The sequence below is a fragment of the Onychostoma macrolepis genome, chromosome 17 (assembly GCF_012432095.1).
Source record: "Onychostoma macrolepis isolate SWU-2019 chromosome 17, ASM1243209v1, whole genome shotgun sequence".
Lineage (NCBI taxonomy): Eukaryota > Metazoa > Chordata > Actinopteri > Cypriniformes > Cyprinidae > Onychostoma > Onychostoma macrolepis.
In genome coordinates, this window is record NC_081171.1 from 14,028,718 (window position 1) to 14,052,780 (window position 24,063).

Here is a 24,063-nt window from a genome sequence, read left to right on the forward strand (position 1 = left end):
CAATATACAATTTAAATGTATATTAATTTATTTAATAATAATATAAAAGCAAGAACTTTAATAATAATAATAATTACAAAGTGTAGAAAATATACCGTACAAATCAAAGCAAAATCAATCTTGGCCTCAAATGAAAAGTGAATTTCTACTCACATTCTAGATTTTAATGAAGTTCCAGTGTGTCTCATAAAATACGTGTGAATGTATTTGACAGGAAGTTATTCTAAATATGCAGCAAGCTGTAAAGTGTTTTTTTTTCCTATGTGAACTCAGGCGCTACTCTTTGAAAAACCAATGTTTCAAGGGGAGTGCATAGAGATTGAAAAGGACATTTACAACTTTGATGAAGGAGAGGAAGAGAAAAATGAAGAAAATGAGACTGAGAGTCCTGACAGCACCAGGAAAAAGAGACTGAGTTCTGTTGGCTCACTGAAGATCCTGAGTGGCCTGTGAGTAAATTTTTTGACAGTACAGCTGACATTGTAGGATTTTGGTTTTTTGGTTTGGTCTCAAAATCTGGAAAGGCATCCAGACCATCAACATATCACCCAAATACTGTAGATCTACACATACCTTCATTTCGTGATGCTTTATTGCCTTCAGCTGGATCCAGCAGTGATTCTTGTTATTGTTCATTTATAGCTGGGTAGGATATTCTGCACCAGGGTTCGAGGGTTGCCAGTATCTTCTGGAGGAAGGAGAGTATGCAGACTTCAGTGACTGGGGTGGACTGGAAGACAGGCTCCTCTCTATACGTCCAGTGTTAGCAGTATGTATACGGAGACTGAATCAAAGAGTTCAAGATTAATATTAAATAAACAGTTTGCAGCATAACCTCCTCACAGCAAGGCATTGCTGGGAAGACGAGCATTAATAAACTTTGTGTGATCTTTGTTTTTTTTTCTGGTGTACACTGATGTAAGTCGTTTCATGGTTTTGTGCCCTTCTGTAGGATTTTATGACTCCTCACGTGAGAATGTTTAGTGAGCGGGATTTCAACGAGAGAGGGATGAATGTGGACCTGCTGGAACCTGTCATTAGCATGGATACCACTGGCTTTGGCATAAAGACACAATCAGTGGAAGTCCTCTCTGGCGTGTGAGTGTCTACATCTAAACTCCCTGTGTCCTCCTTCAGGCATCACTCTCTAATATAACCCTCAACCTTGGTATGGCTGTAAATCTGTCAGTGAAATGTTTATTAACCCTTGTGGGTAGCTGCTTACAGAGATAAAATCAGAAGTAGTTCACTCAAAATTATAATTCTTTCATTATTTAACTCATTATTTAAGTGTGCAAAAGTCACCACTCATATTTTAAGTAGTCTTGGTTCTCAAAATATTTTCATTCAACTAGTTCATAAAGGTAAAATTGATACAGTAGTTCACCCAAAAATGAAAATTCTGTCATTAAATACTCACCCTCATGTCCTTCCAAACCCGTAAGACCTTCGTTCATCTTTGGAACAAAAAATAAGATGATATTGATGAAATCCGAGAGCTTTCTGACCCTCCATAGACAGCAATGTAACTGACATGTTCAAGGCCCAGAAAGGTAGTAAGGACATCATTAAATGTCTGCATGACACTGCTGACGTAGGAGCCTACTGAAAATACAGCTTTGCCATCACAGAAATAAATTACATTTTAAAATTTAAATTAATGCATTTTGCAAATGCTTTTATTCAAAGTGACTTTGCATTCAAGGTACACATTTTATCACTATGTTGTACTGTTTCCAGTACAGAATATATATATATATATACTAGTGTAAACAGAATAGGAGGATGATTTTGTCAGTTATCTGTTTAATTTTGTACTTCTCATATATGGTATGTTTTAAAGCAGTTTCATGGTTGAAGTTAATACCTGCTCTGCTGATAATGAAAGGAGTGGCACACGAATGTGAGGTGTCATATATCCTGAGGCAGACTCATACTCTAGTTATCTTTTTTAATCAAAGAGTTTTCAGTGATGGTGTTGCAAACATACCCACACCCCTTCTCTCTCCTGTATCTTCACATGCAAACAGACACATAAAAATCCTGTGTCAAGAGCACACGTGTCAATGTAGTGCTGCGTCAGTGTCAAGGGTGTGACTTTGATAATTTATCTCATTTTATTGAAGAATGTTATGAGACGACAAAAACAATAGTGTTTATATTTAACACTGATTCACAATCCCATTGTGTTTCTTATATGTATCTGTAACAGATATGATTTCTGTACACTTAGGGCTGTGGTTTACTGCCTCGTCTTGAGATTGATTCATTCATCTATTTGTATTTTCCTTACTGAATGTGAAATTGATGGCAAATTGTGTTTGTTGTGGAAGCCAATGTGGTTCATATTACAGAGATCAGAACTGCTGAGTTAAAAAGATCTAACTGTTTAACGTCTGACTGAACAGGTGGATAGCATTCGAGAAGGCACGCTTCTCAGGCGAGCTGTACGTTTTAGAGAAGGGTCTCTACGGCAGTCCAGAGGACTGGGGAGCACACAACTGCAAGATCTTGTCAATTCAGCCTGTGATTTTGGTAATAATTTGTCTGCGACATTTGCTCTATTTTTGCAGTGTTATTGTTATGCAAATTTATTTGTTACTCAATAAATCCTTGCTTGTGTTTGTATTCCCATGGCGTCTTATAATTAATTTGTTCTGCCTCAGGAACAAGCTGAAGGACTGTCCAGATATAAGGTGAGTTTAAATGTTATGGTTCCACATGTAATCTTATTATGAAAGGAAATCTGTGCAATGGATTTAAAAATGTTAATCAGAGCTAAGAGTGCTACAATCCTACATACAGCTGAAAGAATGATCAAAATGTGACAAATGAAGATGCAATGGCAGGATGTGTACAGATTTGTGAGTGACAGGCATTCAGGAATTCTGCAGGCACAGATTCCTAGTTTTAACTGAAGTGAATGTCTAGTTATTCTAGTCAACTAGATACAGTATATTTTTCTTATCTTCTTCTGCATCAAAGTGATTTTAGATTAAAAAGCATTTTTAAGCTTCATTCATGTGATGCTTTGACTCTTGTTGGTTCTCAGGTGCAGTTGTTTGCTGAACCGGGGTTAAAGGGAGCAATGCAGGCTTTAGATGAAAGTTTGGCGTTCCTGCCAGAGGGCTTCCACCCCATGTCCTGCAAAGTTTTGGCTGGAAGGTGAGAAAATTTGCCTTAAAACAGAATCACACTAGAACATTAAATGTGCATAACACACTTTACAATTCAGCAAGATTGGATAGTGTTTCAAAATAATAAACATTTTATTATACATATCTGCTTGAAGCTGGGTGGTGTTCGATGGCCCACAGTTCACTGACAACATGTATGTACTGGAGGAAGGAGAATACCCCAATCCTGAGGCTCTGGGCTTACTCTACTCTGACTGCAAAATCAGCTCCGTCCACACTGTAGGACATGTGAGTACTGAAGAGACGATGGGATCTCTAATTTGGTCCGACTGAAAATGAGGCTGTAGGTATAGACCCTTTTCACACGCCCTATCTGACAAGTGCTGTTTTGGCACTACATATTACTCTTATTAATCATGTAGATGTATTGTATCATGTATTTTAAGGCCTTGCCAATTTAAACAACTAGACGTGAACAATCTGGCTAAACAGGATAAGAATTTGTTGTAATGCCAAGAATGACAGTGCTGAAACAGATAATCTAAAAAGAATACCTAGAATAAACTGAAAATTATATATACTGTATAAAAAAAGTTAATTATGTCTTATAGTCTTTCAGCAGAAGTGTGTTCATGCAGTCCGTCATGTAGTTAAAAAAAGAGAAAAGATAAGACAGATTTTTTTCCTGACAAAAAATGTTGCTTAAAATAATTGTCATGATTGCAACGAGGCAAAATGAAAGCGAAGATGTTTGCAGGAAATATTTTAGAACGATTTGTGGCATCTTCAGTGTTTTGTGGGCTAAAAGGTACAAAGCAGTGCAACATGTTCAAAGGGCAGCCTTGTTTTTGGTCATGTATCTGACTATGGTTTCTATAATAAAATGATTGGATTTTTGTTATAAACGCATGTATCATTGTTTCTCTGTCCACTCAGGAGTTCTCTATGCCCTCCATCACACTCTTCTGTAAATCCGGGTTTAGAGGACGTAAAGTAGTTCTGACCGATGGCGTTTTGAACCTGTCTCTGGCTGGCATTGATGGGCGGGTCAACTCTCTATTGGTCAATGGAGGAATGTAAGTGGTTTCTGAAGCACATTCAAAGCTCAGATTTCGGTGTAATTTAGTGTTATTCTTCTTTATGGTTCATTTGGATAAGAAAATGATGTAAAGTAATTGATTTTTCTCTGTGTATTTGTGTTTGTTATCAGCTGGGTGTTGTATGAATACAGCAACTTCCGTGGTCGTCAGGTCCTGCTCCATCCCAGCGAGATCGGTGATTGGCAGAAGTTCAGAGGCTGGGAACAGATTGGCTCTCTGCGTCCGTTACTACAGGTATGAAACGCCACCACATGCCTAGTTCTCAGTAAGCAAAATTACTTGTGTTTGATGTGTGTTCAGAGCCAGTGGGGTTTAGATAGTTTTGCTTTTAGGTGTGAGAGTTAATTGTTTGGGAACCGCACATGTAAAGGCAGGGCAAACCCAGCACGTTTACAACATGTGGACATTAAGACACTCCAGTTAATCCAGAATGAGACCGTTAATACCCATGATTACATAATAATACATTGTTAAGCGGGTTAGAGTTTATGAAGCAGATTGAGGCAAACTTTATCTATAGTAGTTTCTCTTATAGCTAGTTTAAACATCCAAACATGACCATGTATCTTCTGTGTCTTTCTCAATAGAAACGTGTTTATTTCCGGCTGCGTAGTGCAGATACGGGCTGCTTGATGTCTCTTACTGGACCCCTGGATGATTTAAAGCTACTTCGGGTTCAAGTGCTGGAGGAAACTGGTGGTCCAGAGCAGATATGGGTCTATGAGAACGGACTACTGCGCTGCAAGGTACTCGAGACTTTGATCGCCTCTCCAGATCCGATGCTGTACTCGAGTGATTTCGACTATGGCTCTGTTTACTCATCATGACCGCCATCTCTCTGGCTTTTTCTCTTCAGATGGTGGAGGACTGTTGTGTGGAGACGTCTGGAGGTGTGGTGATGGCAGGTGGCAGGTTGAATATCTCACCTGAACCAGGCAAAGACAATCAGTTCTGGAGCATCACAGGAGATGGAATCATACGCAACAATCTCAAGCCCGACCTTGTGCTGGAGGTTAAAGGTCAGTACTTTATACATATGAATAAAAGAAAAGACAATGAAATGAAACAGAAAGGTTGGAATGGAACAATAAACAGAAACATTCGCATGCACATGGGGTGTGTGTGTCTGTCAGTCTTAAAACTGCACCCTCCACTGACGAGCTCATAATCGCTTACCGATGACACATTCTGATGTCACATCATACCTGTGTGGTATTTCTATTAGCAACTGCGCTCGATCTGCTCGGGCAATCGCACTGCCGCCCTGCATACATACCACAGCATCCTGTCAGAGCCAAAGATGTGTCTGAATCTGTATTAAAGATGAAGGGGCTAGCATTTAACACTCAACTGAATATTAACTAAGTGCTAATAATATTCCACACACTATTCTAATAAAATATTAATATAATTCAAATATATTATAAAAAAAATAAAAAAAACATTTAGGAGGGTTTTATGGTCAAAGTTTTTCTTTGGCTAGAAATTACTGTTTGTGAGTAACATCTTTACAAAATGTATTTAGCCACCACAAACAACTGGAACATTCATTCATTGGTCAGATTTTTTTAAGGGAACAGATTGAAAAATTTTACTTTTTTATATGTAAAGCAGGAGATCAGGGGCATCAAACAACACTTAAAATGAGGGTAAATTATTTATTTGGACTGTGACAATAATCTCTGATGAAAGATCACTGCTGTATGGCTTCTTTTGTTTGTCTGAATTCAGAATGAGTCAGAATTCAGTTTGTGGTTCAAATTTCTGTAACTGAGCGCCACGCTGACGTCAGTCAGCACAGCAGAACCTGTAATGTGTTGCCATCGAGTGGCCACTTAATGTGTTACACCTTGTCTGTCTACCTTTATTTGCGTTTATTTGATAAAAAATACAACGAAACAGCAATATTGTGTAAGATTATTACAATTTAAAGTAACCGTTTTCTTTTTTTTTTTTAAATGTTTTAAAATGCTATTTGTATCAAAGCTTTGATGCAAAGCTGAATTTTCAGCAGCCATTACTCCAGTCCTCAGTGTCACATGATCCTTCTGATTTGTTGCGCAAGAAACATTTCTTCGTCTTTTTAGAACGTTCAGCTTTTATTTAAAATGGCAATCTTTTGTAACATAAATATCTCTTCTATCACCTTTGATAAATTTACTGCATCCTGACTGAATAAAAGTATTAATTTCTATAAAAAAGTCTGAATCTAAACTTTTAAATGGCCTGTTGAAATCGAAAGTAATTTGACCTTCTTTATCTGTTCTTCATCTAGGTGGCCAACAGTATGATAAAAACCAGGTGATTCTCAACGCCTTTGATGAGCAGAAAACGAACCAGAGATGGACTGTGGAAATCCTTTAGTCAAATCAGAGGCCTTTCTGTAACGCCTGCTATTTAGCAGAAACCCTAAATCATTTGAGGCTCTTGTGCACTGACACGATGATGGGAATCTATACCCCATAAATGACTCTGATGAGTCTCTGTCACTTATGGGATCATTATTCTCTGATAAGAATGTGTGCGGGACCAAATCTTTTGAAATCATCCATCTAGATTACAGTTGTCTACATGAGTGATGTATCTTTGGACATTCAGCTGAAGTCCATCGACTACTTCAAGGACCTTAATGAGACCTGCCACAGTTTCATCATCTTTTGTGCTAGTACTTGTTACTCTCTGCATTGGCCCAGAAACACAAAGTACTTTCCTGCTTGCAATGCATTGACAGTACCAAAGGGGGGTGCACTAGCATCACAATTTGAATCTAGCTGCACTTTAGACAACCTTGTTCATTTTTTGTGTCAGCAAAGAGTCAAGGTTAGTCTAGTTAGTATGTCCCAGTTTACCCCTTGCCTGTCATAACTACACTTTTTAGGCGCAAAAAGCACCTTCTTCCATTTATAAGTAGCTGTGTATTCTGACTAAATTATTTTTTTGCATAAAATATATAAATCATAGATATTTCATGTAGTCATATACTAATAGTACTCAGTATAGATGTTTACTGGTGCCTTAAAAGCTTAAGGGCTCCTGAAAGCTTGAAATAGGCTTTTTTCTTTGTCTGCAGCCTTTCACGTCACATCTCAGGATGGTTGCTAGTAAAGGGCTTGTGCCTTCAGCCAATCAGCAGTCAAGACATTATTTTCTTGCGGCTCCAGAGTAAATTAATCACGTTATTGTCTCAGATAATTGGCTCAAAGCAACCTGGCTGCAGAACTAAGCACTCGTGAGAAAAAACTGCACATTTTAAATTGCATACTTCCAAGAGCTCCTGCACCAGATGAGCAACTGCTGTTCAGATGAATGAGAAAAAATACAGGTATTATAGACCTCACTGAATGTAAGGCAACATCTATTCATCTGCCATTCAAACTCGCTGAAAGCAAAATGTGGGAACTTGTTGACTCCTACAATTTTACAGTTGCTGTACAAAGTATTTTTTTAATATGTCATAATATTCTGCAAAATAAGTCTAAAAAGGACTATTGCACATGTTAGAACATTCTAGAAACACTTCCTCCTAGCTGTGCTGATCTGGCATCAGTTGACTGTTCACACACTCACATTCATTTGAAATGCAGCTGATCCTTGATCTGCTGTTCTGCTCTTTTCTCTCCATTTTCTTTTACAAAGATTTTTTGGTAGTTGTTTTTGTGTGTGTGTGTGTATGTGTACATTTTCTGATGTGGTTAGTAATCTGTTTTAGTTTTTGTGTGTCCATGCCCATATTTCCAAAATACACTGTTACATTTAGAATAAAACTTTTTTTATTCTGTTTGTTTGTTTTGACTTTTCAGTTTGTTTATGAATATTACAGTAATGCATTTCAAATAATGAATGGGACATGTCTGCTAATTTTGTAATGCAAAATAAAGACACTTGCCATTAGATAAATGTTTTTAATTTAACATACACTTTCAAAAAAGTCCCGGCATATGTTTTTGTTTGCCGTAGTTACTCTTTTTGGTCCTCAGTGATGGAAACCACAGTTTTGCCACGAGCATGACCCTGCTCTGCTTTTTGAAAGGCTTGGGGCACTTGAGCAAATGAGAATATTTCCTCCACCACGGGACGGACCTACAACGACAAAACCGAACACAAATATTAGAACTGAAATCCAGCGTCCTGGGAGGACGTAATAACGACTCATTGGTATCATGTTAATATCCAAATCCACCGAGTATCAACTTTTAATATGCACTTGCAGTGCAGTAGGTGGTGGGTGTATAGTAGGTTAGCTGGTGGTGTGGTGTGGTGTTGCGGTTAAAACTCTGAGCTGGTAAACAAGATGCTGCTTTGACCCACACAAGAACCAAGCTATACTTTGTACCCGTAATGAGTTCATGTCACCTTCATGGTAAAAGTACTGTTTACAGTGTTTTGAGGAAACGTGACCTGGTGAACTGATATATTTCAACTCCTTATCAAATATCAATGGATTATGTGAAGTGTTAGTAACACTAATACGAATACAAATGAATACATGATTAGATTTCCAACAGGGTTAACTGAAGTCTGGCCAAACATTGTCATAAAATATTAAACATTTTATTATCATTGTATTATCGTGAACATCTTCTCAAAACAGTCTTTTGTTGGCTGGTTAGCAAACACAGGACATGCAGGCATAACAGCACATGCTTTAAAGGAAACAAGATGATACATTTCCTGCCTGCTGCACTGCTGTAATGTTTCACTACCTTATTTTTAACTGATATGTAAATGTTCTATAAAATTTTTTCTCTGCTTACCAATACAGAAAAGCTCCCTTGTATGCTGTTTAACATTAAAGTATAAATGATATATTCAAATCAAATATTAACTTTGAACTTTTTCATATGGTTTCTTGCTTTTCTGAAATGTCCGATATTGAATTCGCAAACCACACAGCTACTCTTTCAATGACGTGTTTGTCTAGTGTATCTATCTGCTATTTGCAACATCTGATGGCTATCATAAAGTTAGCAACTCTTCGTATTGTTGTTCCCACACTGATAATAATTTTGTGGTGAAGTACGACAGAAAAACAAAGTTCAGGCAAGAATGAAAAAAGAAGAAGAGTAAATTCAACAGTAGAACTCAATTTAAGCTTGTAGAATTTAAAGTTAGAACTTATAAGTATATTTTACTTGGAATTGTTTGTTATTTTTACAAATATTGTTTAAGTAAATATCAACGTCATGATCCCGTTATTCCCATGACTAATTAATAAGGTTGTTGTTTTTTTTGCTGTTTTCAAGATGCAATTACACTGTTTTGTGGTTGCTTTTGTTGTTAAGTTAAAGGGGTGGTTTACTGTTTTTTTTCTAGGCTTGATTGTGTTTATGGGGTGCAGTCTAACATGTGTTCATGCTTCATTTTTTTAAAAACGCATTATTTTTCATATAATTAAGTTGGCTTGTAAAAGCCAACTTACTGATCTATATAAACTTATTATTATTCTTCTGAGCCAAAATTTAAATTGTATCTCCTCCTAGAGCTTTCAAGCTAGAACCACCAAACTCGGGCCAGACCTTCAGACTGGTCTGACTCGGGTTGCTATATCTCTTCAGACTGATCCGACTTACGGTTTTCCTAAAAATGAGGATTAAAACTGCGAAAAATCCCATAGACTTACATTGACGGAATGTTCAAATGAGCCAAGACCTTGCAAGCTCCAACTGACAAACATTCAAATGTAAACACACTGAAGCCCATTAGACTCAATCAAGCTTCCCTTCTATGTACTATTTCTAACCCATTCAAACTCATATAAGCTTCCACTCTATCTAATACTATTTCTAATCTAATCATGCTAGCAACATGCTAATCATGCTTGAAACATGCTAACATCATGCTAGTAACTTGCTAATCATGCTAACAACACGCTAGTAACTCGCTAATCATGCTTGAAACATGGTAACATGCTAGCAACTTGCTAATCATGCTAGTAAAATGCTAAACATGCTAGAATCATGCTAGCAACATGCGAATCATGCTTGAAACATGGTAACATCATGCTAGTAACTTGATAATCATGCTAGCAACACGTTAGTAACTTGCTAATAATGCTAACAACATGCTAGTAACTTGCTAATCATGCTAGAATCATGCTAGCAACATGCTATTAACTTGTTAATCATGCTAGAAACATGCTAGCATCATGCTAGATACCTGCTGTAACTTGCTAATCATGCTAAGAACATGTTAATCATGCTAGAATCATGTTAGTAACTTGCTAATCATGCTAGAATAATGCTAGTAACATGCTAATCATGTTAAAGACATGATGGTAACTTTGCTAATCATGCTAGAAATATGCTGGCAACATGCTAGTAACTTGCTAATCATGTTAACAACCTGCTAGTAACATGCTAATCATGCTAGCAACATACTAGTAACTTGCTAATCATGCTAGCAACATGCTATTAACTTGTTAATCATGCTAGAAATATGCTAGCATCATGCTAGATACCTGCTAATCATGCTAGAATAATGCTAGTAACATGCTAATCATGTTAAAGACATGATGGTAACTTTGCTAATCATGCTAGATACCTGCTAATCATGCTAACAACATGCTAGTAACTTCTTAATCATGCTAACAACCTGCTAGTAACATGCTAATCATGCTAGCAACGCACTAGTAACTTGCTAATCATGCTAGCAACATGCTATTAACTTGTTAATCATGCTAGAAATATGCTAGCATCATGCTAGATACCTGCTGTAACATGCTAATCATGCTAGCAACATGCTAGTAACATGTTAATCATGATAGCAACACACTAGTAACTTGCTAATCATGCTAACAACATGCAAGTAACTTGCTAATCATGCTAGAATCATGCTAGCAACATGCTATTAACTTGTTAATCATGCTAGAAACATGTTAGCATCATGCTAGATACCTGCTGTAACTTGCTAATCATGCTAAGAACATGTTAATCATGCTAGAATCATGTTAGTAACTTGCTAATCATGCTAGAATAATGCTAGTAACATTCTAATCGTGTTAAAGACATGATGGTAACTTTGCTAATCATGCTAGAAACATGCTAGCAACATGCTAGTAACTTGCTAATCATGCTAACAACCTGCTAGTAACATGCTAATCATGCTAGCAACGTACTAGTAACTTGCTAATCATGCTAGAATCATGCTAGCAACATGCTATTAACTTGTTAATCATGCTAGAAACATGCTAGCAACATGCTAATCATGTTAACAACCTGCTAGTAACATGCAATCATGCTAACAACATGCTAGTAATTTGCTAATCATGCTAGCAACATGCTAATCATGTTAGAGACATGCTAGTAACATGCTAATCATGCTAGAAACATGCTAGCAACATGCTAGTAACTTGCTAATCATGCTAACAACATGCTAGTAACTTGCTAATCATGCTAGCAACATGCTAGTAACATGTTAATCATGCTAGAAACATGCTAGCAACATGCTAGTAACATGCTAATCATGCTAGAATAATGCTAGTAACATGCTAATCATGCTAGAAACATGCTAGCAACATGCTATTAACTTGTTAATCATGCTAGAATCATGTTAGTAACTTGCTAATAATGCTAACAACATGCTAGTAACTTGCTAATCATGCTAGAATCATGCTAGCAACATGCTATTAACTTGTTAATCATGCTAGAAACATGCTAGCATCATGCTAGATACCTGCTGTAACTTGCTAATCATGCTAAGAACATGTTAATCATGCTAGAATCATGTTAGTAACTTGCAATCATGCTAGAATAATGCTAGTAACATGCTAATCATGTTAGAGACATGCTGGTAACTTGCTAATCATGCTAGAAATATGCTGGCAACATGCTAGTAACTTGCTAATCATGCTAGAAACATGCTAGCAACATGCTAGTAACATGCTAATCATGCTAGCAACATACTAGTAACTTGCTAATCATGCTAGCAACATGCTATTAACTTGTTAATCATGCTAGAAACATGTTAGCATCATGCTAGATACCTGCTGTAACATGCTAATCATGCTAGAATCATGCTAGCAACATGCTAGTAACATGTTAATCATGCTAGCAACATGCTAGTAACTTCTTAATCATGCTAAGAACATGTTAATCATGCTAGAAACATGCTAGCAACATGCTAGTAATTTGCTAATCATGCTAACAACATGCTAGTAACTTGCTAATCATGCTAAGAACATGTTAATCATGCTAGAAACATGTTAGCATCATGCTAGATACCTGCTGTAACTTGCTAATCATGCTAAGAACATGTTAATCATGCTAGAATCATGTTAGTAACTTCTTAATCATGCTAGAATAATGCTAGTAACATGCTAATCATGTTAGAGACATGCTGGTAACTTGCTAATCATGCTAGAAACATGCTAGCAACATGCTAGTAACTTCTTAATCATGCTAACAACATGCTAGTAACTTCTTAATCATGCTAACAACATGCTAGTAATTTGCTAATCATGCTAAGAACATGTTAATCATGCTAGAATCATGTTAGTAACTTGCAATCATGCTAGAAACATGCTAGCATCATGTTAGATACCTGCTGTAACATGCTAATCATGCTAACAACATGCTAGTAATTTGCTAATCATGCTAGCAACATACTAGTAACTTGCTAATCATGCTAACAACATGCTAGTAACATGCTAATCATGTTAGAGACATGCTGGTAACTTGCTAATAATGCTAACAACAAGCTAGTAACACCTTAGCAACCACCCCGAGTACCATAGCAACCACCTAGCAAACCACCCTGAGTGCCATAGCAACCGCATAGCAACACCCTAGCAACCGCCCCGGGTACCTTAGCAACCGCATAGCAACACCCTAGCAACCACCCCGGGTACCTTAGCAAGCACATAGCAACACCCTAGCAACCACCCCAAGTACCCTAGCAACCGCATAGCAACACCTTAGCAACAACCCCGGGTACCCTAGCAACCACATAGCAACACCCTAGCAACCACCCCGGGTACCTTAGCAACCACATAGCAACACCTTAACAACCACCCCAAGTACCCTAGCAACCACATAGCAACTCCTTAGCAACCACCCCGGGTACCTTAGCAACCGCATAGCAACACCTTAGCAACCACCCCAAGTACCCTAGCAACCACATAGTAACACCCTAACAACTACCACAGGTACCCCAGCGATCTGTTCTTCTGATAGACTGTATTGCCTTTAAAAAAAAATTTCTAACTTTAATCTTTAAAACTATTTTACGTATTTCAAACTATTTCAAACTTCAAGCTTTTACAACTTTTACAAACTTTCTGGCTAGGCTTTTTCAAGCCAACTTAAAGTTTGTATCCAAACTTTACTATCTAGTTTACCTTTATTCCACACCGCTCTGTCCCTTCTCTGACAAACGCCTCGATTACTTCCTGTTTTTATGAAGCCCCTCCCTCAGAAATACGTGATGGGCTCTGATTGGTTAGCTGGCTCAGTGTGTTGTGATTCACTAAACCGCCGAGCGTGCGTCTAAATGTCCCGCCCCTCAGCTCAGCGGCATGTGCTCCAGTTGTATTGTAAACAATGATTTATAACAATATAGAAACGTCTTGAGACGCAGAGGATATTAGTGAAGAGGATCGCGCAAAACCTGTGCAAGCACGGCTCTTAATGGTATGTTTGTTTGTTTGTTGTCTCATACGTTTAGATACGCTGTTATTATGCTACTACTTATATTAGCTTTTAATATAATATCATTTTATTCTGATTAAAGCTTTAATACAGTACGGCAACCGCACACGCGTCCATGTATAATGCTTCTCATTGCTATGTGAAAATGGAGCTGATCTGACAATCTGAATGAGAGAGAGAGAGAGAGAGAGCAGAGCAGGGCGACAAGAGGAACAGGATTGAGAACCGCTGTTTTAGAACATTAATTTTGAAACTTGTGAATCCATTAGAATTGTTAGAAGACAGAATCGCGATTCATATATGAATACATTTTTACGTGCACCCCTAGTTTTCTCTTCCTCTTCTCTAAAGCAGCACATGTTCCCGAGGGCGGGGTTTATCTGGGTCAGTGACGTATCAGACCCGTGAAGTAGTTCGTTGTAGTCCCTTACCAGCCGTTTTTGTAGGCATTAAACTTCCAGAATTTTAAAAGACGATATCTCTGTTTGCATTGAACTTTCAGCGCTGCAACTTTGCAGATGTTGTTTATGCTCAAACAGCAACATTACACACTAACTAACGTTAAAAAAGTGAAATTGCAATAAACCACCCCTTTAAGTAACTTGCTGTTTTGTGACATCTGGAGTTAATTTTTTACTCAAAATGACCCATTCATACGCAAACACTATTCACTGATTGTGCCAAGTAATCAGGTCTCTGTGTTCATTTGGTTAATAACTATATTGACAGTCCCTCCAGTTTTTCGCGATTCCGCGATCGCTGAATACAATGCAAAATAAGCAAAATGTCGCATTTTTTGTAAATTAACCGCAAAATAATCGCAAAAAAATAAATAAAAGACCTCACATAACATAAAATTATAATCATCTAACTTAATTATTTTACGTTACGTGGATTCAGATGTTGTTCACGTGTAAAACTTCATAACGCCATTGGATCATCAAGCTCTCAGCGAAACCTCGTAACTTCACCCGCCTCCATTCAGATTGACACGCCGCGCACAGCCTGGAGGAGACAGATCTCGGCTTTTTCGCAATGAAAGGGTAAATAAATAACTGATATTTGAATAGTACAGCGTTTTCTTTACTCAAACACTACGTCTGTAAAGGCTATGTTTTTGTGTGCTTGAAGAGCGGAGAAGTAGGTTATTTGCAGTCTAGCCAATATATAATGTACGTTTTAAATATCCTGTGCATAAGCGCTTAATTTGAGATTTTGACCAAGTGTATTAAACAACAAGAAAAACTAAGCGCCCATATACAGTGAGGAAAATAAGTATTTGAACACCCTGCTTTGCAAGTTCTCCCACTTAGAAATCATGGAGGGGTCTGAAATTGTCATCGTAGGTACATGTCCACTGTGAGAGACATAATCTAAAAAAAAAAATCCAGAAATCACAATGTATGATTTTTTTAACTATTTATTTGTATGATACAGCTGCAAATAAGTATTTGAACACCTGTCCATCAGCTAGAATTCTGACCCTCAAAGACCTGTTAGTCTGCCTTTAAAATGTCCACCTCCACTCCATTTATTATCCTAAATTAGATGCACCTGTTTGAGGTCGTTAGCTGCATAAAGACACCTGTCCACCCCATACAATCAGTAAGAATCCAACTACTAACATGGCCAAGACCAAAGAGCTGTCCAAAGACACTAGAGACAAAATTGTACACCTCCACAAGGCTGGAAAGGGCTACGGGAAATTGCCAAGCAGCTTGGTGAAAAAGGTCCACTGTTGGAGCAATCATTAGAAAATGGAAGAAGCTAAACATGACTGTCAATCTCCCTCGGACTGGGGCTCCATGCAAGATCTCACCTCGTGGGGTCTCAATGATCCTAAGAAAGGTGAGAAATCAGCCCAGAACTACACGGGAGGAGCTGGTCAATGACCTGAAAAGAGCTGGGACCACCGTTTCCAAGGTTACTGTTGGTAATACACTAAGACGTCATGGTTTGAAATCATGCGTGGCACGGAAGGTTCCCCTGCTTAAACCAGCACATGTCCAGGCCCGACTTAAGTTTGCCAATGACCATTTGGATGATCCAGAGGAGTCATGGGAGAAAGTCATGTGGTCAGATGAGACCAAAATAGAACTTTTGGTCATAATTCCACTAAACGTGTTTGGAGGAAGAAGAATGATGAGTACCATCCAAGAACACCATCCCTACTGTGAAGCATGGGGTGGTAGCATCATGCTTTGGGGTGTTTTTCTGCACATGGGACAGGGCGACTGCACTGTATTAAGGAGAGGATGACCGGGGCCATGTATTGCGAGATTTTGGGGAACAACCTCCTTCCCTCAGTTAGAGCATTGAAGATGGGTCGAGGCTGGGTCTTCCAACATGACAATGACCAAGCACACAGCCAGGATAACCAAGGAGTGGCTCTGTAAGAAGCATATCAAGGTTCTGGCGTGGCCTAGCCAGTCTCCAGACCTAAACCCAATAGAGAATCTTTGAGGGAGCTCAAACTCCGTGTTTCTCAGCGACAGGCCAGAAACCTGACTGATCTAGAGAAGATCTGTGTGGAGGAGTGAGCCAAAATCCTCCTGCAGTGTGTGCAAACCTGGTGAAAAACTACAGGAAACGTTTGACCTCTGTAATTGCAAACAAAGGCTACTGTACCAAATATTAACATTGATTTTCTCAGGTGTTCAAATACTTATTTGCAGCTGTATCATACAAATAAATAGTTAAAAAATCATACATTGTGATTTCTGGATTTTTTTTTTTAGATTATGTCTCTCACAGTGGACATGCACCTACGATGACAATTTCAGACCCCTCCATGATTTCTAAGTGGGAGAACTTGCAAAATAGCAGGGTGTTCAAATACTTATTTTCCTCACTGTAGCTACAATAAAGGTCATATAACCTGTAAAAGTTGATGAAAGCATATGTTGCGACGCACTTACTGCCTCAGATAACAGTTACAGCCGTTCTAATGACACTCCATCTCCGTCATTCGCTGGTCAAAAACTTTGTTAACTCCATTTGAACTTGAATTTCATATAATGTTAAGTGCATTAAGTGCACACTGATCAGTAAAGTCTGATACAATACCAACGCTGACGATGCAGTGTTGTTTAATTATTTAATTTTTTCCCTTTCTATTTTTTATATATCAATATATAATATATCAATATATCAGAATTTATTAAGAGACCATACCAAATGTATGAATTGGATTTACAAGCAGTATGTACAGCTACAATACTTATTTGTTAATGTTCACATAGGTAAGGTGGAAAAAGGGTCCTAAGGTTGTTTTAAAAGTTAAAATGTTTCAGAATTGACTAAGAGACCAAAATAAACCAGCTTTATGCATTTTGTTTGTTATTTGTGAATATTGTGCATCTAACACAATACATAATCTGCACGTTTAATAAACTCCAGCTGGTTCAAAATCGCATGCGATTAATCGTGCAGCCCTATGGGGACACTTAATTTCCAGCGATATCGTCTACATGATTGCACAAATACTATTAGAACTGTACTGAGCTGGATGATGACATCACTGAATTCAGTAATGAAATACCTTCAACTGAAAATTGAGTGTTTACTATTGTCCTTCTGCACTACCGACACACTATTTTCCTATTTGATACTGTAAAGCTGCTTTGACACAATCTGTATTGTTAAAAGCACTATATAAATAAAGGTGACTTCACTTGAGTTAATCTGGTAAATGTGATATCATAATTTAAAAAAAAAAAAAAAAAAATCGCAAATTTGTCACAAATTTATGGAAATTACCACCACAAAATCAGTCATTTTGATCGCAAAAATCACACAAAAAAAGTGAAATCCTGGAGGGACTGTATTGAGTCAACATATTACCTTAAAATGAATAACGAGCTGTCTACTGCTTTATAGGCATTTTTTTTTTCAGTGCTATGTTTTTTGAGTAAAGTTTACAAACCATGACTGAGTGAAATGTACTTGAGTATTGCAGGGTAAACTTAAAATAATTAAGTAGAAATTACTCACCAAACTCTAACTGGCCACGTTCAATTGACTTATTTCCTTTGCTAATTTTAGATAACTTAGTTAAGTAGATTTTACTTAATTCCGTATTTACATTTTACTTAAAAAATATGCGTGCAAAAACTTGCAAAATAAAAATTAAGTAAATTTAACCTTGTTTTTTTCAGTGCACCATGAAACAGACAAGCTGTCATAACACAAGGTGATAATGACTGTTCTGTCGCGCTTCTGCATTCAAAGAAACAGCACAAGACGCAGAGCCGCAAGTAAATGTGCAAATGTGATCATATATATATTGTATTGCTGGTAAAGATAAGATGTCAATCTGTTTTGATAAGCAATCGTTTTTTTCCTTTGAGAATTTTTATTATGCTGGGGAAAGTAGATGTGATTTATTGATTTATCTGTTTAGTTGAGTTATGACTGATGTAAATCACTGTCAGTGTGAACAACCCAAAGTGCCAAAACTGAGAATCGTACATATATAAGCTGACAGTTAAGAGAACTAATTAAAGAGACAGGAAGAAAAAGAGTCTCACACACACATCAGACAAACTCAGGCTGCTGTACCTTTCCAGCATCAACCATTTCGCTAATCTCATCCAGCGTAGGGCCGCTCGGAGCAAAGAAACCCCATCGGTAGTGAACTCCTTTCCTGAGGTGCTGAGAACGAGAGAGAGAGAGAGAGTTAGCACTGAACAACCTTCTACCTCCACATCTCCAACTCCACAAAAGAGTGAAACGGTGTCAGGTGATCAGGTTTAGGTTCCCGACCCTTCTTCATTTCATTTCTTTCATTCTACCTTCATCCATTCTGGATCAGTATATACATTCATTAAATCATTTATTCTGTCCCTATATGCCACAGGACAGGGTGGTGTAAAGCTGTGAAAAAGGTGGGTCATGGCTGTGAAAAGAAAGTGTTTGATCATGAAATGTTTAGCCATTTACTGGGTCATCAGCAGCTGCAGTGAGATCACTGCTCATGACTTTATGTCAAAGTGTGTCCCATGAGAGTAACTGTGAATACGTGTTAAAAAGGAACCTGGGACTTATAATCTAATTCAAATGTGGAAAGTTTCAGGATTTTGCTAGATATTTAACAAAATAGAAGAATTTTCGTCATAAATACATGTGCAAAACATACACGTTTGTATTGTAATAGGCTACTATGAATTCTGATTATGTCGGAAAAAAGGGACCAGTGTGGATTTCCTGCAAAAACAGCAACAAATGCCAAGAAGAGTACTCTGAGAAACCACAAAAAAAAAAAAAATCTACAAAGAGGGGTTAGTAAGTTTAGGATCAGCTCGATTTTTTTAAAGAATACTTTTATTCAGCAGGGGTGCATTAAATTGATCAAAAGAAACAGTAAAGACATTTACAAGAAAAAAATCATTTTAAACAAATGCTGTTCTTTTTAGCTTTCTATTAATCAAAACGTACTTATAAAAATTGTCACAGTTTCCACAAAAAATATTAAGCAGCACAACTGTTTTCAACATTGATAATTATAAGAAATGTTTCTTGAGCATATTAAAATAATTTCTGAAGGCTCACGTAACACTAACAACTTCAGTAATGGCTTCTGAAATTTTAGCTTTGCCATCACAGGAATAAATTACACTTTAAAATATTTTTAAGTAGAAATTTGTAATAAAATATCACAGTATTACTGTACTTTTGATCAAATACACTCTCAGAAATAAAGGTACAAAAGCTGTCACTGGGGCGGTGCCTTTTCAATTGGTACATATTTGTACCTAAAGGGTCCATTTTGGTACATTAAAGGTACATATTAGTAGTACTTAAAGTGTACATATTTGAACCTAATAGGTACAAAAGTGTACCTTTTGAAAAGGTACCGCCCCAGTGACAGCTTTTGTACCTTTATTTCTGAGAGTGTACATGCAGCCTTGCTGAGCATAAAAAAAATCCCCAAACTTTTGACCAGTATTGTATATATATAAACTCAGTTGCGTCCCCATTTACAACCGCTTCTCAGGTCTGGCTTCTGATGGTCAGACAGTAAAGAAAAAACTGGTTTGTAGTGTGGGAGGAACTCCTTCACTTACTTTTTGAGAGAAACAGTTAAGTGATTCATACATGCTGCTAATTCACCCACACATACATTATTATGAAAGGTCATGGTTATAAATAAATAAACCATAAAATAAGAGGGGTTTCAGCCTCTGTGGCAGAAGAAACTCACTTTTTCTTCCTCAGCACATGGAAGGGAAGTCCCTACCTTCAGCACTTTGCATCCTATGGTGACTCCAGACTGCATCATTCCATCTGCGAGGCCCAGTTGGTCTGTGTTATGCAGGAACGGTGTTACTAGAGTAATGTATTTAGCGCCATTCCAGGGTTTCAGAAGATCTAGTGCCCATTTCTCAATTTCACCCCCAATATTGTCTAAAATCAAATCAAACCTGAGAGAGAGAGAAATAAACTCAATGTCAATCCAATGTCACAAGTTCAACAAAAAAAGTCACAAACTGGTTGCCCAAAAACGAACTTTTGTAATGTCTGCAGTTGTTTTTCGACCGGTCCAGCAGTGTAGTCCACGACATCATCAGCACCCAGGTCTCTCACCAGACGCTCGGCATTCTGGGAACATGTTACAGTCACATGGGCACCCCAGGCCTTTACCATCTGCAGAGAAGCAAAAACCTACATTAAAACTTTATCAAAATGTCACTTATAAGGGTATCACACACAGATGATTATGTGTTTTATTACTCATTAAGGAGATCATTTGTAATGTGACTCTTTTGTAAAATGATTACACAAAATGGAAAATGCAAAACTTTATCATTATTATCACCTGTATAGCTAAGGTTCCCACTCCTCCTGATCCTCCCAGTATAAGAACGCTGCATAAGGACAGGATAGATCTATTACAGTCAGTCTTAATTAACCGCTAAAAAATAAAGTAAGAATGATTTACAATAATCCTTGTTGTGTTCAAGTGTTGCTGACATCACTATGTAGCAAGCAAAGCAGAACTTCCTGCATATAATTGTACGATTGTCTTTAAACAAGAAGAATCTGCTACATAACGTAGCACATTTGTAAAATAAATGCTTCAATCTGGTAGTTAATGTTATTTTGTAATTATTTTGAGATTCCTAATCTAATTTTGGTACACGCTAATTCAGTTAATACTACAAAGACATAATTAACGGAATCAGAGGCTGGAGATAAAACAAGAGACAGAAAAAGACAATAAAATGCAGAGAGGAACAACAACAACAATAAGTATTTTTAGTTTATAGGGGTCATAAAATATATTTTTGCCAGCGCGGTTTAAATTGTCTTTTTTTATTTAAAAAAAAAAATTTGATTCCATGTGATATGACCCCTTTAACTGGATGAACTTAAGACTCGACTCGACTCAACAGAAACAATAGATAATATGAGACAAGCACTGAAATACTTGCAAATTAGTACTTGCCGTTTCTTAGAACCGTTGTCTTTGTTCAGGCCACCAGTGTTGACGATGGCAGACCAGGCTGTTGCTGCCACATACGGGATGGATGCTGCTTCAACATGCCTCAGTGATTTGGGCTTATGTGACACCTGAATCACAGACACAAACTTTAAACTTCTATACATAGAAATTGCGTTATGGACAACTGTCGTATTGTGCTCTTAATCTATATATGTGAATGCTCCATGTGTTAAATGTTTTTATCTGTTTATCACATAAAACATGAGTCTGAATATTACCTCATTGGCACTGAGAACCACAAACTCTGCCAGGCTGCCCTGCTTCCACGGAGGGATAGCGGCCCACACCTGACAGAGAAAAACAAGCAGACACTGGCCTCAATAACTGACGACTTGTGGTTTAGGGTTATTAGTGTACATTATATAGATACAGTTGCAATTATATATGATATGATATCTGAATAGGGCACCTGATCTCCTTCTTTAAAGTAGTTCACATCTAGCCCACATTCCATGATCTCTCCGGATACATCACGCCCCAGGATTAGAGGAAACTCACTGCCTGACTGGTTTATGTTCAGTGGGTCACGTTTCATGGCCATAGTAGCTGCTCCATAACCACCTACAAGGAACATCAAAGAAAGACTTCATTACGTGTACTATACACTCTCACCAAAAATGTTTTAATATATTTACTGTACATTTTAAAATTAAATCTCTCTTAAGCATTTATGGAATTACCCCTGTAAGGCCCACTGTTGTAATATTACAACATCAGTTTTAGCTTGACTAAAATAAAGCTGCTCGTGTTTTTTTTTTCTCTAAGACCACATTTACACAACTAATGGGTCCTATTCTTCAGCCTTGCAATGCTATTGGATGCTAGATTTTACTGGCCATAAACTCACACAACCTGCGAACTTCCCTTGCAACACATCATCTCTTGAAACACAAGTGCTATTAGCATGATAAGTAAAGGGCACAATAAGCTATCAGACAGTATTGTGTGAATTCTGTGAATTCTTTAATATGTGTAAGTATGTTTGGGATCAATCTGCACTGATATTTTTAGCCTGGATATTTCAATCATTGTTTTTTTTTTCCATTTCAGAATGCCACCAACCAAGAAAGACCGTCCCATCATAGGTGTATGATATATCACCGATGCTGTCCAAAATGAGAACAGTGACTTTGAGATGGACTGCGATAAAAGAGAAGAAATTTTTTAAGTCAAGTAATGAAGAATATTTTAGAGCTTTCATTCAGTTCATCAGGTTTTGTAAATATAATCAGAACATATATATTTTTTTATAATAAATGTTTTTCTTTTCTTTTTTTTTTTTTAATTATTTTATCATTATTATGTGATTATTAGTGTGTATACATACTGTATATAGACTATTGTAATGGGGGTTACAGAAGCATTTCACCCAGCAAATGAACCTTTAGATGTTCAGACATTGAGTAAAATCACTGAAATTCTGCAACCCAAAGAGCCCGATATGTGCCCGGTAAAAACACATATTTCTGTATTAGAGGCCTCCTACAACATTTAAAAGGTGAAATAATTTTTTCACAGATTTTTTTCTATATTTGGGTCTTCTAGGGTTAAAGGCCAATTTAGGCTGATCCCAACATGCCTTGTGACTCATTCTTACACAATAACACAATAAAGTGGTTTGTTTTTACATGACTTTGCATATAGGCAAACTGATGCAAAGGTGAGGATGAATTCATTCTGTACATTTAAGGCAGTTTCGTAAAGAACACAGATTCAGATTTTTAGTGATTCTTAATGTTTGAAGAAAAAAAAACCTACACCTGCATATGTCCTCTGAAACACTACATCTTAACGTTTAGAAAATCTGTGCATCTACAGTTTTACCATTTCCCAAGTAGTGCTTGATCATGCAAAACTCATCAACAAGCTTGTTGCTATGCAGATGCTGGTGTTCTTGGTGGTTAATAGGGCGTTGCTAAGGTGTTTTGGAACATCGAGGTTTAGGGATTTCTGGAAAACTTGGTTTTGATTGGCCTATTAATATATGAAAATATATGATTATATTGTATAATGTTAAACAGATGTAAAAACAAAACAGAAAAAAACAAATAACATAATACAATTTTAAAATTTTGATTTTTAGCAAGCACCACTAATGACAGCTCATAATGACTAGGCAACTCACAATTATGATTGTATGTCATCGTTCAAACATTTGTTTATGAAATATGGCCATGCCACTCACTGTCATAAGAAACGTTTTTGAACCATGCAAGATTCATACATTCCTTTTTTAATGCCACAAAAAGAAACTGCACATATAAATACGGTGAAATCACCGTCACATACCCCTCATACTGATGTCGATGGGGTTTAAAGCCGCAGCGTGCACCTTCACGATCACTTCATTGGGATAGTGGATGATCGGAAGCGCTGCGTTCTTGGTGAATCTCAACACCTCGTTCTTCCCGTATTTGTCGATGACCCATGCGGGCATAACACTCCTGCGGGAGGCTGAGAAACTCAAGCTCCTATACTGACCCCTCAGCGAGCACACCAACCACCGTCTACACATAAGCATGATTGATCAGTCTAAAACAATCCAAAGCTCTCCTCCTGACAGTCTCTCTTACGGTGTCATTAGTTATAAATAAAACCTATAACTGCTTTATAACACTCTCAAGTTCAGCGAAAACGCTCGTGTCCTGAAAAGTCAAAACAAACCGGTGAACTTTCAC

General features: G+C 37.4%; 2 protein-coding genes across 5 annotated transcripts in view; one reads left to right on the plus strand and one right to left on the minus strand.

The window, feature by feature from the left end:
• crybg1a (crystallin beta-gamma domain containing 1a) overlaps positions 1-8,017 on the plus strand; it is a 40,909-nt gene extending 32,892 nt beyond the window's left edge. For all 3 annotated transcript variants that reach the window (XM_058748678.1, XM_058748677.1, XM_058748679.1), the window contains 12 exons: positions 274-449; positions 643-769; positions 953-1,098; positions 2,409-2,535; positions 2,667-2,696; positions 3,053-3,165; positions 3,293-3,425; positions 4,074-4,213; positions 4,348-4,471; positions 4,825-4,983; positions 5,094-5,256; positions 6,513-8,017. In XM_058748678.1, coding sequence (XP_058604661.1) covers positions 274-449; positions 643-769; positions 953-1,098; positions 2,409-2,535; positions 2,667-2,696; positions 3,053-3,165; positions 3,293-3,425; positions 4,074-4,213; positions 4,348-4,471; positions 4,825-4,983; positions 5,094-5,256; positions 6,513-6,601 — 1,527 coding nt within the window. In that variant the 3' untranslated portion in view covers positions 6,602-8,017. The remainder of the gene's footprint in view (positions 1-273; positions 450-642; positions 770-952; positions 1,099-2,408; positions 2,536-2,666; positions 2,697-3,052; positions 3,166-3,292; positions 3,426-4,073; positions 4,214-4,347; positions 4,472-4,824; positions 4,984-5,093; positions 5,257-6,512) is intronic.
• Positions 7,241-24,056, minus strand: rtn4ip1 (reticulon 4 interacting protein 1). Of its 2 annotated transcripts, XM_058748681.1 has the most exons (10): positions 23,675-24,056; positions 22,448-22,525; positions 21,795-21,946; positions 21,604-21,672; positions 21,329-21,453; positions 20,699-20,747; positions 20,390-20,526; positions 20,120-20,303; positions 18,442-18,534; positions 7,241-8,317 (listed from the first exon to the last, which is right to left on the minus strand). In XM_058748681.1, the coding sequence occupies exons 1-10, from the start codon at positions 23,904-23,906 to the stop codon at positions 8,195-8,197; spliced, it is 1,242 nt and encodes a 413-aa protein (XP_058604664.1). In that variant the 5' UTR covers positions 23,907-24,056; the 3' UTR covers positions 7,241-8,194. The 2 variants fall into 2 exon arrangements, with proteins under 2 accessions (XP_058604664.1, XP_058604665.1); XM_058748682.1 differs by lacking the exon at positions 22,448-22,525.
• Between the last annotated feature and the right edge of the window lie 7 nt (positions 24,057-24,063).

Coding starts and splice junctions, on each gene's coding strand:
- rtn4ip1 (XM_058748681.1), bottom strand. CDS start 23,906: ATGCTTATGTGTAGACGGTGGTTGGTGTGCTCGCTGAGGGGTCAGTAT. Junction 20,304..20,389: donor CAACTGCAGACATTACAAAA/GTTCGTTTTTGG, acceptor TCTCTCTCTCAG/GTTTGATTTGATTTTAGACA. Junction 8,318..18,441: donor AAATGGTTGATGCTGGAAAG/GTACAGCAGCCT, acceptor TTGTCGTTGTAG/GTCCGTCCCGTGGTGGAGGA.